The following is a 12,587-nucleotide window of genomic DNA, read 5'->3' as shown; positions in this document are numbered from 1 at the left end:
GGCATGCCCGGAACACCTCCCTAGGGAGGCTTCCAGGAGGCATCCTGAGCAGATGCAGAGCCACCTCAGCTGACTCCTGACGTGTAGGAGCAATCTGTACGCGCCCAGCCCAGTGAACAGTGAATATTAGAAAAAGCTCTGATCCGGTCCCTGTGCAAATATGCCAACACTACTTAAAGTGCAATTTGTAGTTTCCCGCCAGCATCAAGGTTATATTAACTTGTGCAGAGGATTGGCTTCATAAGTGCGTTAAACGAGAAAAGATCAAGAAGCACTACTGGGTAAATCACCCCCTTCATCAGCTCAAATGTTATTACCATGCGGGGTGGAAGCACAGTTGTTTTGGTCCAGGTCAGGTGTGAATTGTGCAGAAGGAGGCAGTGTCGCCAGGGGGCGGCGCAGTTCCCTTAGAAATAAAAGAAGAAGAAAGTACCACGTCACCCGGAAGTCAACGCGAAAGTAAAACGTAAACATGGAGGAGCCGAGAGTCGCGGACAGTTCCAACTCTCTGCTCACCGAGGGTAAAATAGCAGCTTTAAGACTGTGCTCGTGTGTGTGTTTGTGTGTGTGCTCGGATAAAGCGCGTGTGTGAGGATCAGACCTGTTCTGAAGCTTAAAACAGAGTCAGTTAGCTGAGATGGCTTATGTCATGTAGAATCCGAATCAAAAGACTACAGCCTAAATAATATTAACTGTTGTTCTCTGTAAAGTCATGAATGATAAGCAGCCATAATGACAGCATAAGGTCCTGGGTTAGATTCTGGTTAGCGCATGTGGAGTTTACATGTTCTTTTTCCTCTAATGAACTACAGATCAATAAATGCGTAACAGAATGTGTAACAAACATAAAGCTGCAACCTGATGTGAAGTTCTAGGTATTCAGATACTACTGTGATTTGGCCATCTAACAGAATATGTTACAAAATACATTTAAATGCAGATATTCAGTATTGTATAACTAAATACATTTAAATGTATATAATGGCCGTCTTCCTATAAGACCACATGGAGAAAATGGTCAAATGAGTTTTGATGCAAATCAGATTAGCCTAAAGCCATATTGTCCTCCTCACAGAGTGGTATGTGGACTTTGTGGCAGAGGAGTTTGATGTGAAGGCCTACACAGCTCAGGTCATCCACCAGGCGGTCATAAGTGAGCAGTTGGCCCGACTGGCTCAGGGCATCAGCCAACTGGACAAGGAGCTGCACTGCCAGGTTTGTGCCCTCATTGCACCCATACTGTGGGCCCATGCTCTTACACACACACACACACACACCCCTACACACACCCCTACACACATACATACACACACACACACACACCCCCACATACATACATACATACATACACCCCCCACCCCCCCACACACCCACACACACACGCACACACGCACATACGCACATACATACATATACAAGATTTTGAGATGAGCTGTGCCTCACATGGATTATCGTCCAGAGTTGACGGTGTCGACAGAGGCCATAGAAAAACTGCTCAAGTTAAGTCCTCCTTTGCCATAACTTTAATATACATTCCACACTGCAAGTTTTTTGCAATTCTTAAATGTCTTAAAGCAGACCTATTCTGCAAAATAGATTTATCAGAACTTTTAACCATGTTATAATTTAGTCACGCTGTAGAAGCTGTGTTTGGAGTGATTCATGCATGTTGAGCAATCTTTAATCACTTAGTTTCAAGATACCATATTCCATAGCTATCCCAGTTTTTACCGTCATGCCCACTCTACTCTGTACATACTTCATTGTCCAATTTTATTTTCTGAATCAGTGATACATGTAGGATTTGTCAGTGTCTCTTTGTAATTTTGGGACGAATGAAAAAAATCTGCGGCTTGCCAGCATGATGTGCAGCTATCCATAGGAGGGGCTGACAGCATGTCAGCATGCTGTTATGATGGCGTCAGCTCCCATTGGGCACAGCAGTTTTCTAACACAGAAGTTAGAGGACTTGTTTCTTTTATTAAGTAGTTTTAGATCAATATTGCAATTTAAAATGTGCTAATTATAACATAATGATCCACGGGTGTCATAGATTAAAACTATATAGCAGGCACAAGCACAACATGTCCTCTTTAATACTGAGATGCAAGATATTTTAATTCAAATAACTTGAAAAGCGCAGATTGTGTCAGGTACTAATTTATGTTTACTTCAAATAGAGACGCAACACTCTTAAAAAACTGACATTTAACATGTGAAGACTTTTGAGAAGCCATTTACATTGCCCTTATAGTCATATTATCCAGAGAATGTGTGCAGAGATAAACTGTTTGTGAAGGGGACACATTTTGGCATAATACCATTACCAACCTACTCATGACATCAGACCACGTCAGACACAATTATAACTGGGTGCACTGCATTCAGATCAACATTGTGCAGTTGTACTTGTCTCAAGCAAGCCTTCTGTCCTGTGGGCCATGTGACACACAAACACCTACTGTCTGGAAAGGAGCTAGTTTGGACAATCTGATATTTAAGGATATCCTAAAGTATCCCTACACAGATCATCTTTTTCATGTGCACTATTGGGTGGTGGCTTGTCACAATAATTACTATAAGGACACACAAAGATGGAACAATTAGTTTTGGTGGTTAATATTTATCATGGGTACTTTTTTCTTGTATTATTGGGCCTTTTGTCAAGGCTAACTGGGCTATATGCAGATCTACACCTGATAAGTGGAGCTGCAGTTTCTGGAGTGGACACCTTCTCTCCCGCTTTTCAACAACATTTTCAAGCTTTTCTCTTCCCTCTGTTCTAGCTGTCTCTGAGTTCATTCTTAACTCCAAACCCTCTACCTCCCAACTTGACCCTATTCCTACAGCTCTTGTTAAATCCTGTCTCTCTTCTCTTGCCCCCTTCATTACTAACATCATTCATTCCTCCCTGATTACTGGTTCGGTTCCTTCATCTCTCAAAACTGCTTCTGTTACCGCTATTCTGAAAAAACCTGGTCTAGATCCTAATAATTTCAATAACCTTCGTCCTATTTCCAACCTGCCCTTCATCTCCAAAATTCTTGAAAAAACGCTTTTCAACTCCACACCCATCTTACCACTAACAACATCTATGAACAGTTTCAATCCAGTTTCCGCCCACTCCATAGCACAGAAACAGCACTTCTGAGAATCACCAATGACCTCCTTCTAGCCTCTGACTCCAGTTTACTCTCTATTCTCATCCTCCTTGATTTAACAGCTGCCTTTGACACCATCTCCCACAACATTCTCATTCACAGACTTCAATCCATTGGTATTTCCCACACTTTTCTCTCCTGATTCACCTCATATCTCTCTGATCGTAGTCAATTCATCTCAAATCCTACAAATCCAACACTCTCCCTGTCTCTGCTGGTGTTCCACCAAGGCTCTGTCCTAGGTCCCCTTCTCTTCATCATCTATATTCTCCCCCTTGGTCTTCTGTTTCGTAAACACAATATTCACTTTCACTGTTACGCAGATGACACCCAGCTCTACATCTCCACCAAACCTTCCTCATCTCTCCCTCCAACCTCTCTTACCCTCTGTTTACAGGAAATTCATTCCTGGTTCTCCTCCAACTTCCTCCAACTTAACATTTCTAAAACCGAAGTCCTCCTAGTAGGCGCCCCCTCTACTATCTCCAAATCCAACAGCTTCTCCATCTCCATCCATGATTCCACTGTCCTTCCTTCCCCTCAGGTCAAGAGTCTGGGTGTCATCCTCGACAGAACACTTTCTTTCCACTCCCACATCAATAACATCACCCGCTCTGCAACTTTCACCTCCGCAATATCTCTCATCTCCAACCCTCTCTCACTCCTCACACCTCTGCCATACTTGTTCACAGTCTTGTCACCTCCTGGATTGACTACTGTAACTCCCTCCTCTATGGTCTCCCCAACACATCCCTCCAGAAACTGCAGCTTCTCCAAAACTCCACAACCCGTATCATCACCAGGACGCCATCTTCCCATCACATCACCCCCATCCTCCAAGAACTACACTGGCTTCCCATAAAACAGAGAATCCACTTCATAATCCTCCTCACCACCTTCAAAGCTCTCCATAACCTGGCCCCACCTTACATCTCTGACCTCCTCCACATCTCCATTCCCTCTCGCTCCCTCCGCTCCTCTTCCTCTCTCCAGCTCTCTGTCCCCTCTGCCCGTCTTATCACCATGGGGGGCAGAGCCTTCAGCTGCTCTGCTCCCCAGCTCTGGAACTCTCTCCCTCCTGACCTCCGCAACATTGACTCTCTTCCACTTTTCAAATCCAGACTTAAAACCCACTGTTCACACAATCTTACACCACATAATCAGTCACTCTCATCTTCATCCAGTTTTGTATCTCTGTTTTATCTGTAAATATGTGTTTTTAACTTTGTCTTGTACAGTGTCCTTGAGTGTCCTGAAAGGCGCTTTCAAATAAAATGTATTATTATAATAATTATTATAATTTTTCTGTACTATGATAATGTTTGAGTGGTAGAGTATTGAATAAATAAAGTCTATGTCAAATTTATTTATTACAGTTCACGTTCTTTAGCTACCGCACATATAGAATTGTTCTCTGGGGGAATTCTCATGTCAGTGACATAAAGGCATTCAGTAGTACCATTTATCGCCTATATTTTCTTCAGCAATATATTGAACTTCAAAATGTGTTATTGTCACAGGCCTTATTGTGTGTGCAGGTGGTGGCCCGACATGAGGACCTGCTAGCTCAGGCCACAGGGATCGAGTCTCTTGAAGGTAACACAAAACAGGTAACATGTGACAGACCTGCGTTAAATGTGTATTCATTACTATAGCTCATTATTATAATATATTGGTCTAGTCCAGCCAACCTGGACTAACTCCAAACAGGTTTTTTTGGATACGGTAGTATTTAGAAGGCAGGCTCTTCTAGTAATGTTCATTATACAAGCATCTATTACAAGCACGCTGTCAAGGTTTGTATCCCCAAATGTAGAGTTTAGAGTTTACAGACATAGACTTATATTTAAAACCTAAATTTAACTCTTTTTGTCATTGAAATGTTCAAAGTCTAAAATCTACTTGTGCTATGTAAAATATAAGGCAGCAATTTGGGCAGGACAACCTGTGGTATCCATCTGAATGTAGTGTTGTGGCTCTTGTATCCAACTTACTGTAGTGTTGTGACTGTAGTATCCGTCTGATTGTAGTGTTGTGGCTCTAGTATCCAACTTACTGTAGTGTTGTGACTGTAGTATCTGTCTGACTGTAGTGTTGTGATTGTAGTATCTGTCTGACTGTAATGTTGTGATTGTAGTATCTGTCTGACTGTAGTGTTGTGATTGTAGTATCTGTCTGAATGTAGTGTTGTGACTTTAGTGTCTGTCTGGTTGTATTGTTGTGGATGTCGTATCCAGCTGACTGTAGTAGCAAGTTGACTATAGTGTTGTGACACTATTATCCGTCTGACTGTAGTGTTGTGACTGTTGTGATGTGACTGTAGTAGCCGTCTGACTAGAACGTTGTGCCTCTAGGATCCAACTTACTGTAGTGTTGTGACTGTAGTATCTGTCTGGTTGTAGTGTTGTGAATGTAGTATCCATCTGATTGTAATTTTGTGGGTGTAGTATCCAGCTGATTGTAGTGTTGTGACTGTAGTATCCAGCTGACTGTTGTGTTGTGACTGATCAACACCAATGAGATCTGTGCAGTTGTACTTGTCTCAAGCAAGCCAGGTGACTGTAGTATCCAAATGACTGTAGTGTTGTGACTGTGTTATCCGTCTGACTGTAATGTTGTCTTTAGGGGTCCTTCACATGATGCAGACCAGGATCACTGCTCTGCAGGCTGCTGTAGACAGGTAAGCAGCTCCCCTCTGTCACTTTGTTCTGTTACGTCACTGTTGCATCAGATCTCACAGACTTTTCACTTTCAGAATAAGGAGCAAGATTTTAGACCCATACAACAAGATAATGACCCGGATTACACAGCTCTCCAGACTCCAGGTGAATCTGAACACACACAGATCAAATGTTTCCAACAGTAGCTCAACTGCCTGTAGGCCTGATGTTGAAAGTATTATTTGATAAATACACAAATTAGAAGCCTGTAAAAAGTGAAAGCATGTTTGACCCTCTGGCTGCAGATGGCTTGTGATTTGCTGCGTAGAATCATCCGTATCCTGTACCTGAGTAAGAGGCTCCAGAACCAGCTCCAGGGGGGCAGCCGAGAGATCAGCAAGGCTGCACAGAGCCTCAACGAGCTTGGTGTTGTCACTATTCTAATCTCATATTTCTTAGTTTTTTCCCATAATCGTTCTGTTCAAGTACCTTTCCCTGAGCTGTTGTGTGTTCCGGTGGTAGCCGTCATGTTGGTGTGTGTGTGTGTGTAGATTACCTGTCCCAGGGCGTGGACTTGAGTGGCATAGGGGTGATTGAGAGCGAGCTGCTCCTTATCAGTAGAGCTCGGCTGGAGGTGGAGAACCAGGCACACAGACTGCTGCAGCAGGGCATTGAGATTCAGGTACCCCGCAGCAGCTCCCACGCTTCAGTCATAGATCCATCTCTTTGTGTCAAGCACATGGTGACTCTACCTAAACCTGTAATGTCCCTGTGTCCTGCCAGAATCCCACTCAGGTGGGCACAGCCCTGCAGGTGTTCCATAACCTGGGCAGTCTGCGACAGACGGTGCTGGCTGTGGTGGAGGGGCACCAGAACAGTGTCAGGGACAATATCAGCTCTGCTCTGGAGATCAGGGGCCTGACTCAGTCTCACACCAGAGGTAACCATGGCAACACATTAATGCTATATAAATATTTAGAAGGAGCTCCTCAGCTGTAGTATCCAGAGTATTTAATTTTACCAAAATGTAACAGGGAAATGGGTTGATAATTACAAATGACATTAGAATGAGGAGAGAAAGAAGGCTAACTGGGCTATATGCAAATCTAAACATGCTATCTTTTGCTTATTTTAATTTTATACTTGGTCATTATCTAATGTATCAAAACTATCGACGTATAATGTAGTTTGTAATTTTATAATACACTCTTTAATATACTCTATATTTGATTGATACACTATATCTTCTGCAGGTGCTCCTGGTCGGGCCATGCTCCCCATGCCTGGGACCACGGCACAGTTCCGGGCCGCTTTATGGACCAACCTGGAGAAGCTGATGGACCAGATATGTGCGGCCTGCAGACAGGTGCCATCATTTCACATGATGTTTACACTGTAACCACTGTGTGCATTAGGCCTGGCAGTCTATGCTAGATCAGATATCGATTCAGTGCTTGGACAATCAGTGTAATAAGACTTTTCAGTTTTTTCGCTGTTTTGCTGCTCATCCAAGTTAACTAAACTAAACAAAATATTAACAAAATAACTCAAAACATGTCGAAGATTAAAAAAATAAAAAAAATAAAAAAATAAATTAAGATAGCCGCCCTTTGCTTCGTTTTAGACTTTTGGCATTTCTTGACCCCTGAAAAGGCACACCTATTAAGTGAAAGCCTTTTCAGGAAACGTCATCAAAAAGCTCACTCAGAGAAAGCCCAAGGTTTTGCAATGCTGTCAACAAAGCAAAGGGTGGCTACTTTGAGAATTTGAATCTAAAATATAGAATGTATATAATAGTTGACTTATTTAACTTTTTTTTGTTACATAATTCTTCACATCTTGCTTCACATATTTGATGTCTTCTATGTTTATGTAAAATGTAGAATAAGAGAATTTGTCCAAACATTTGACTGGTATTTTGGCAAGACCTGGTGTAAATCTAAACTTGTCCTGTTGTGGAGGCAGGTACAGCATCTCCAGAAGGTTCTGATCAAAAAGAGGGACCCAGTCAGTCACGTCTGCTTCATCGATGAAATCATTAAGGTACAAACCCATCTTGGAGCTGGTCCTCTACTGGTCCTCTACTGGTCCTCTACTGGTCCTCTGTCGGACCTCTGTCGGTACTCTGCTGGTTCTCTGCTGGTTCTCTGCTGGTAATTGTTGATCCAATAAAAGATGTTGGTTTTGACTACCGTAATAACTTTTACTGACATTCTGTTAGCATGCAAGTGAACAAGTAAAGCATCAAACGGTAGCTATCGTGTGAACTCACAGCCTGTGTTAATTATAGCGTTAAACCTACCAAACCTCCCATATGGGTACATGGGAAAACTTAACAGCAAACAAGGACATGTTTTTATACAACAGAAGTAAAGCATTGCAAAGTTCATTTAGATTGTTAGTTTTCAAACACTTTCGCTGAGGGCCTTCCGAAGACCAAGTGCGAAAGCCCCCTTTCTAGTTAGCCAACTGCTCTTTGGTGGCCAACCACACAATATTTTCCATTTTCACCCATGAGCATGATGAAATGTCACCCTGTGTGCCTCCATCTGACAGGTTTCTCATTGAGGACTCACTGTACACCACCAGTTTGAGGGAGCTGTTCTCTCCCAGGTGCTGAAACCTCAACATGACATCTTATGATTTGGCTTTTCTAATGAGTAAACGACGCTCATCGCGACTTGGATGAGTATTAAAACGTCTTCACTCCTACAACGATTTGTCCAGTTGACAGATTTGAACTTCGTCATTTGCTATGGATCAGACCTGGACGACTGAGGGTCTACACAGACTTTTCTAATGAGTTTGTTTGCACAGTGCAGAGTCTGAACGGTAACATGTTTTGTGTTAGATGCCAAGATTGAAATATCACACATAATGTCTGGCCTACTCTGACTTGCTACCCACAGTATTTGTCCAATCTTTGACTTTAGCAAGTCCATTTTATTGTCTGTCAGTACTACTTCATGCTGTGTTGCTCTGGTCAATAGGAATAGCCTACAGATTTTGAATGTATGATCTTTGTTGCACTTGTATCTCACCCTCCACAGAGTGAACTTTCATTCCAATGTAGCAGAACTCATTGTGCTCTTCTTATCCAACCTGAAAGGCAGCTTTTAACTGAAGAATGACAGTTGTTGAGAGTACACTGGCCCAACCTAAATAAAATCATCCATATGAGTTGCAAGGATTCCCTTCACTGTGCCACACTGATCGAGGCAGTAAAACACTGCTGAGTCCAACTTTGACACTTGAGCTCCCAACTACTGCATGGTGTCCCTGACTCTGTGATAGCAGTACAATTAAGCATCTGTTAGACCCTAAACACATTTCTTTAACTTCCATACTCTTCCTTTGCTCTGTGCTTCTTGTGGATGAATGTAAATATCTCTGTCCAGTGTTTTACCTTGCAGAAAAGCTACTTTAATGTCTATGGAGTTCAGTTGCCATTTGTTTTGACTTGCAACTGCCCTGATGATTTTCAAGGATTCCGTGGCACATGTAGGTGAGGCTTTTGGTAAATCTTGTGTGTTTAGCTCTTCAAAGTCTGCCACTTGTCTAGCTTTAAGCACAGCCCCTACAGTAGTTTCTTTAAGTATGCACACCCACCTTGTTGAGACACATTTCTGACCTTCACCTTTGACTTGTTCAGATACATAATTTTGCTTCCAGTCGGTGAGTTCTGCACATTTGGCCAGCATAAAGACATCGTCATGGACAACAAAAACACCTCTACTGTTCTGTACTATTGTACAGCACACTTCTCACTGTCTCTGGGCGTCACTTGAACACTGTCCATTACTCCAAGGTTGACTGATACTGATGTGTTTGGCTGCTATTTCCTGAGGCTGGCTGAACTGCAAGTTGTTCCAGTCTTTATGTTTTCCCTTAGTCTTCCTGCTTGGCTAAGGACTTTTCCAGTACGGCTTTGGCCTTAGTTGAAGGCCTTCATAGGACGAAGGGGCTTGTGGTGGTTGAGACTGCCCATGACTGCCTCCTGTAGGTAACTGGGCTGCATCAGGGGGTTCATTGGTCTCAGCAGTAAGTGGCCCATGCTCTTATGTTCCGTTTTCATCACTGTCAGTGTTCACAAAGATCTGCTGCTGTTGGTGCTGTAGGATTTTCAGTAGTGTTCATTTCAGATTTTATATTGCCTGCTTGAGTTTGAGTTTCATTCACCTTTCTTAATCTAGACTGATATACCTGTACATAGGATCCCCAGCTCTGTCTTGTCCTATCACCACCTGTGGACCTTTCCACTCATTATAGTGCACCCTCTTGTAGTAAACTTTATCTCGTATGACATACCTGTCATCAACTGGCCTTAGCTGTTTCCAAATGGCTTTCCTAAGTCTCTTGGAGCATTCTGCCTCTGTGAATGGATTCTGACCAAACACTAATTGGTAGAGGCTATACCCGTGTGCATTGTGCATAGAATTCTTTGCCATTACTGCCCAATCTAGTACTGTTCCCCAGTCACAATTGTTGTCCTTTTTAACTTTGAGCAATATTTAAGTTTGAGTTTGAATATTTAACTTTTCAGTTATGTCCTTTATTTCTTCATTGTTGAATTCACCACCATTGTCACCAAGCAGTCATCTCTTTGGGGTTCTTGGCTGTGACAATACTCCCTGCACTGAATTGAGTAAAGTGGTCAATCGCATGCAAATACCACACACTATGGTCGACCTCATGCAAGTCAACAGCCACTGTTTCATTGTAAGTTGAGGTCATCGGCAGATCAACTATTGGCTTGTGTCTTGGCTTGCTCTACCTGGTACATGTTTCACAGTTTTTTACAATGTTCTTGAGAATAGTGCTGCTCTCTTTGTCGTGAGCACCTGAACAGGCGAGTAATTTCTGCAACTTGTCGACTGAGACGTGTCCAAACTGTCTTTGTTGTAGGAATGGGATGATTATTGTTATTATTAGACTCACGATTATTGTGACCAAAATAACTGTGATTAATGATGTTATCATGATAATAATTAAACCAAGATTTACAGTTTTTTTAAAAAGCCACTAAAACATCAATTACCATACAATTTGCAGGTGTCTGAGCAATCACCTTTAGTGTTTTTTTTGCTGCAAGTGAAATTAACCATGAATTGAGAACATATTTGTAGACAAATGAGTCAAGATGGCATTGTTGTGTGAATACATGTGTCAATTATATAACTCTTGACTATAAAAAAAAACACATGAACCAACTTGAGAAAGCCCCCAGGAAAGTATATGATAAAGGATATGCTGGCATCACAGCCATCAGCTTTGAAAAATGCTATTTAGCTAGCGCTAAATTAGCGATAGCAAAATCAACACAACCACGTAGCATTTTCATACAAATCCAAACTAACACAGCCTATATTTAATAGTTTATTTTATTATGGTATGTTACTTACGGTGGATATTTTCAGCTCAAGTTTGGCAAACAATGCAGGATTGTTGTCTCACAAATGTGAATGCAAGTTGCTCTGTTTGCCCTTGGAGCTGTGACTTTTGTTCCGCATGCTTTGCAGATTTCTGGCTCATCGCCTTGTTGCGCTTGTGTTTCAAAGCCATAATAATTCACCACATCAGACTTCACTTTCTTGAATGTCTGGCATTATCCGGATGCAGATCCACTGCCTGCCCACTAGCCATGACATTGACTGATGGTGAAAAACCATCCCCAATTCAGAATAGGCACAGAAGCTAACAAGTTTCATTGCTATGATAGAGGGCCCCCTTGTGGGCAAACACCAGAAATACCATCTAAACACGGTATTGAAACTGTTTCTATTTTGCATTTGGTCTGACGTATCTTTGCTGATAAGGTAACTTTTCTTGTGGAATGAACAACTTTACCATCACCAAATCTGAAAAGTCTACTATTTTGTGTAACTCACTTTGTGGCAGTCCACTTGTGTTATCCTCCAGCCATTTTTCTCCATCCACTGATCTTGTGCAGGCTGTGTTGATCACTACTGACCCCAAAAGCTCCACCATAAAAATATCTGTGTCAGACAGACTCTCATCTAAAAACAAAGTCAAGTTCACCATGGACACACTGCTCTTGGATGACACGACCAAACTCCTTTTAGCAAACTCCTTGTAGCCCTTGTACTGGCGATCTTCCTCTTTAAAAACATGGAGTCTAGTTTTCCCAAGAGAGTGGCCATACTGGTGTCGGCATTAAGTTCATCAGGGGAATCTCCAGCGCATTTTTCCTCGCCCGTCCTGTTAGTGATAAGGTAACTGCTAGCGCTTGCTTCTTTTTGGTCAGATCGGTCACTAATCTCCAGATTTCAATTTAATTTTTCCAAGTTTCATAACGATGTCTTCTAGTCAAATGGCGGCGGAATCTTGTTATTACCAGCAGTAGCCATCCTCTCCTACCAGTGTTTATCCAATAAAAGATGTTGGTTTTGAGTAATACATTTTACTGACATTCCGTTAATATGCAAGTGAACAAGTGAAATATTGAACAGCAGCTATCACCTGACTTGACAGCCTGTGTTAAAGATAATTTTATACCCAGCAAACCTCCCATATGAGTACATAGGAAAACATAACTTAACAGTACTCTGCTGGTACTCTGTAGGTTCTTTGTAGGTGTGATGTGTGTGTTTGTGTGCACAGGATGGGCAGCTGGACATCCTGTGCATCTTCTGGACTAATGTGACGGACACGCTGAGCAAGGAGTTCCATAGAGCTGCAGAAGGTGAGCATTACATTAGGAGGGCCATGCCAAGCCCACATGTGTGACTTTTGAACAAATAAAAAC

General features: G+C 42.2%; 1 protein-coding gene across 1 annotated transcript in view; it reads left to right on the top strand.

Moving 5' to 3' along the window:
- The first annotated feature begins 439 nt into the window (after nt 1–439).
- The window catches only part of cog5 (component of oligomeric golgi complex 5), a 28,653-nt gene continuing 16,505 nt past the window's right edge, over nt 440–12,587 (top strand). The window contains exons 1-11 of the mRNA XM_033989521.2: nt 440–521; nt 1,076–1,215; nt 4,700–4,757; nt 5,787–5,841; nt 5,917–5,986; nt 6,127–6,247; nt 6,373–6,503; nt 6,605–6,761; nt 7,075–7,187; nt 7,787–7,864; nt 12,443–12,524. Coding sequence (XP_033845412.1) covers nt 473–521; nt 1,076–1,215; nt 4,700–4,757; nt 5,787–5,841; nt 5,917–5,986; nt 6,127–6,247; nt 6,373–6,503; nt 6,605–6,761; nt 7,075–7,187; nt 7,787–7,864; nt 12,443–12,524 — 1,054 coding nt within the window. The 5' untranslated portion in view covers nt 440–472. The remainder of the gene's footprint in view (nt 522–1,075; nt 1,216–4,699; nt 4,758–5,786; nt 5,842–5,916; nt 5,987–6,126; nt 6,248–6,372; nt 6,504–6,604; nt 6,762–7,074; nt 7,188–7,786; nt 7,865–12,442; nt 12,525–12,587) is intronic.

The sequence above is a fragment of the Periophthalmus magnuspinnatus genome, chromosome 23, assembly GCF_009829125.3.
Source record: "Periophthalmus magnuspinnatus isolate fPerMag1 chromosome 23, fPerMag1.2.pri, whole genome shotgun sequence".
In the NCBI taxonomy this organism is placed as follows: Eukaryota; Metazoa; Chordata; class Actinopteri; order Gobiiformes; family Gobiidae; genus Periophthalmus; species Periophthalmus magnuspinnatus.
The sequence above is the reverse complement of the archived record's forward strand: the minus strand, read 5'-3'. Positions and strand labels throughout refer to the sequence as shown.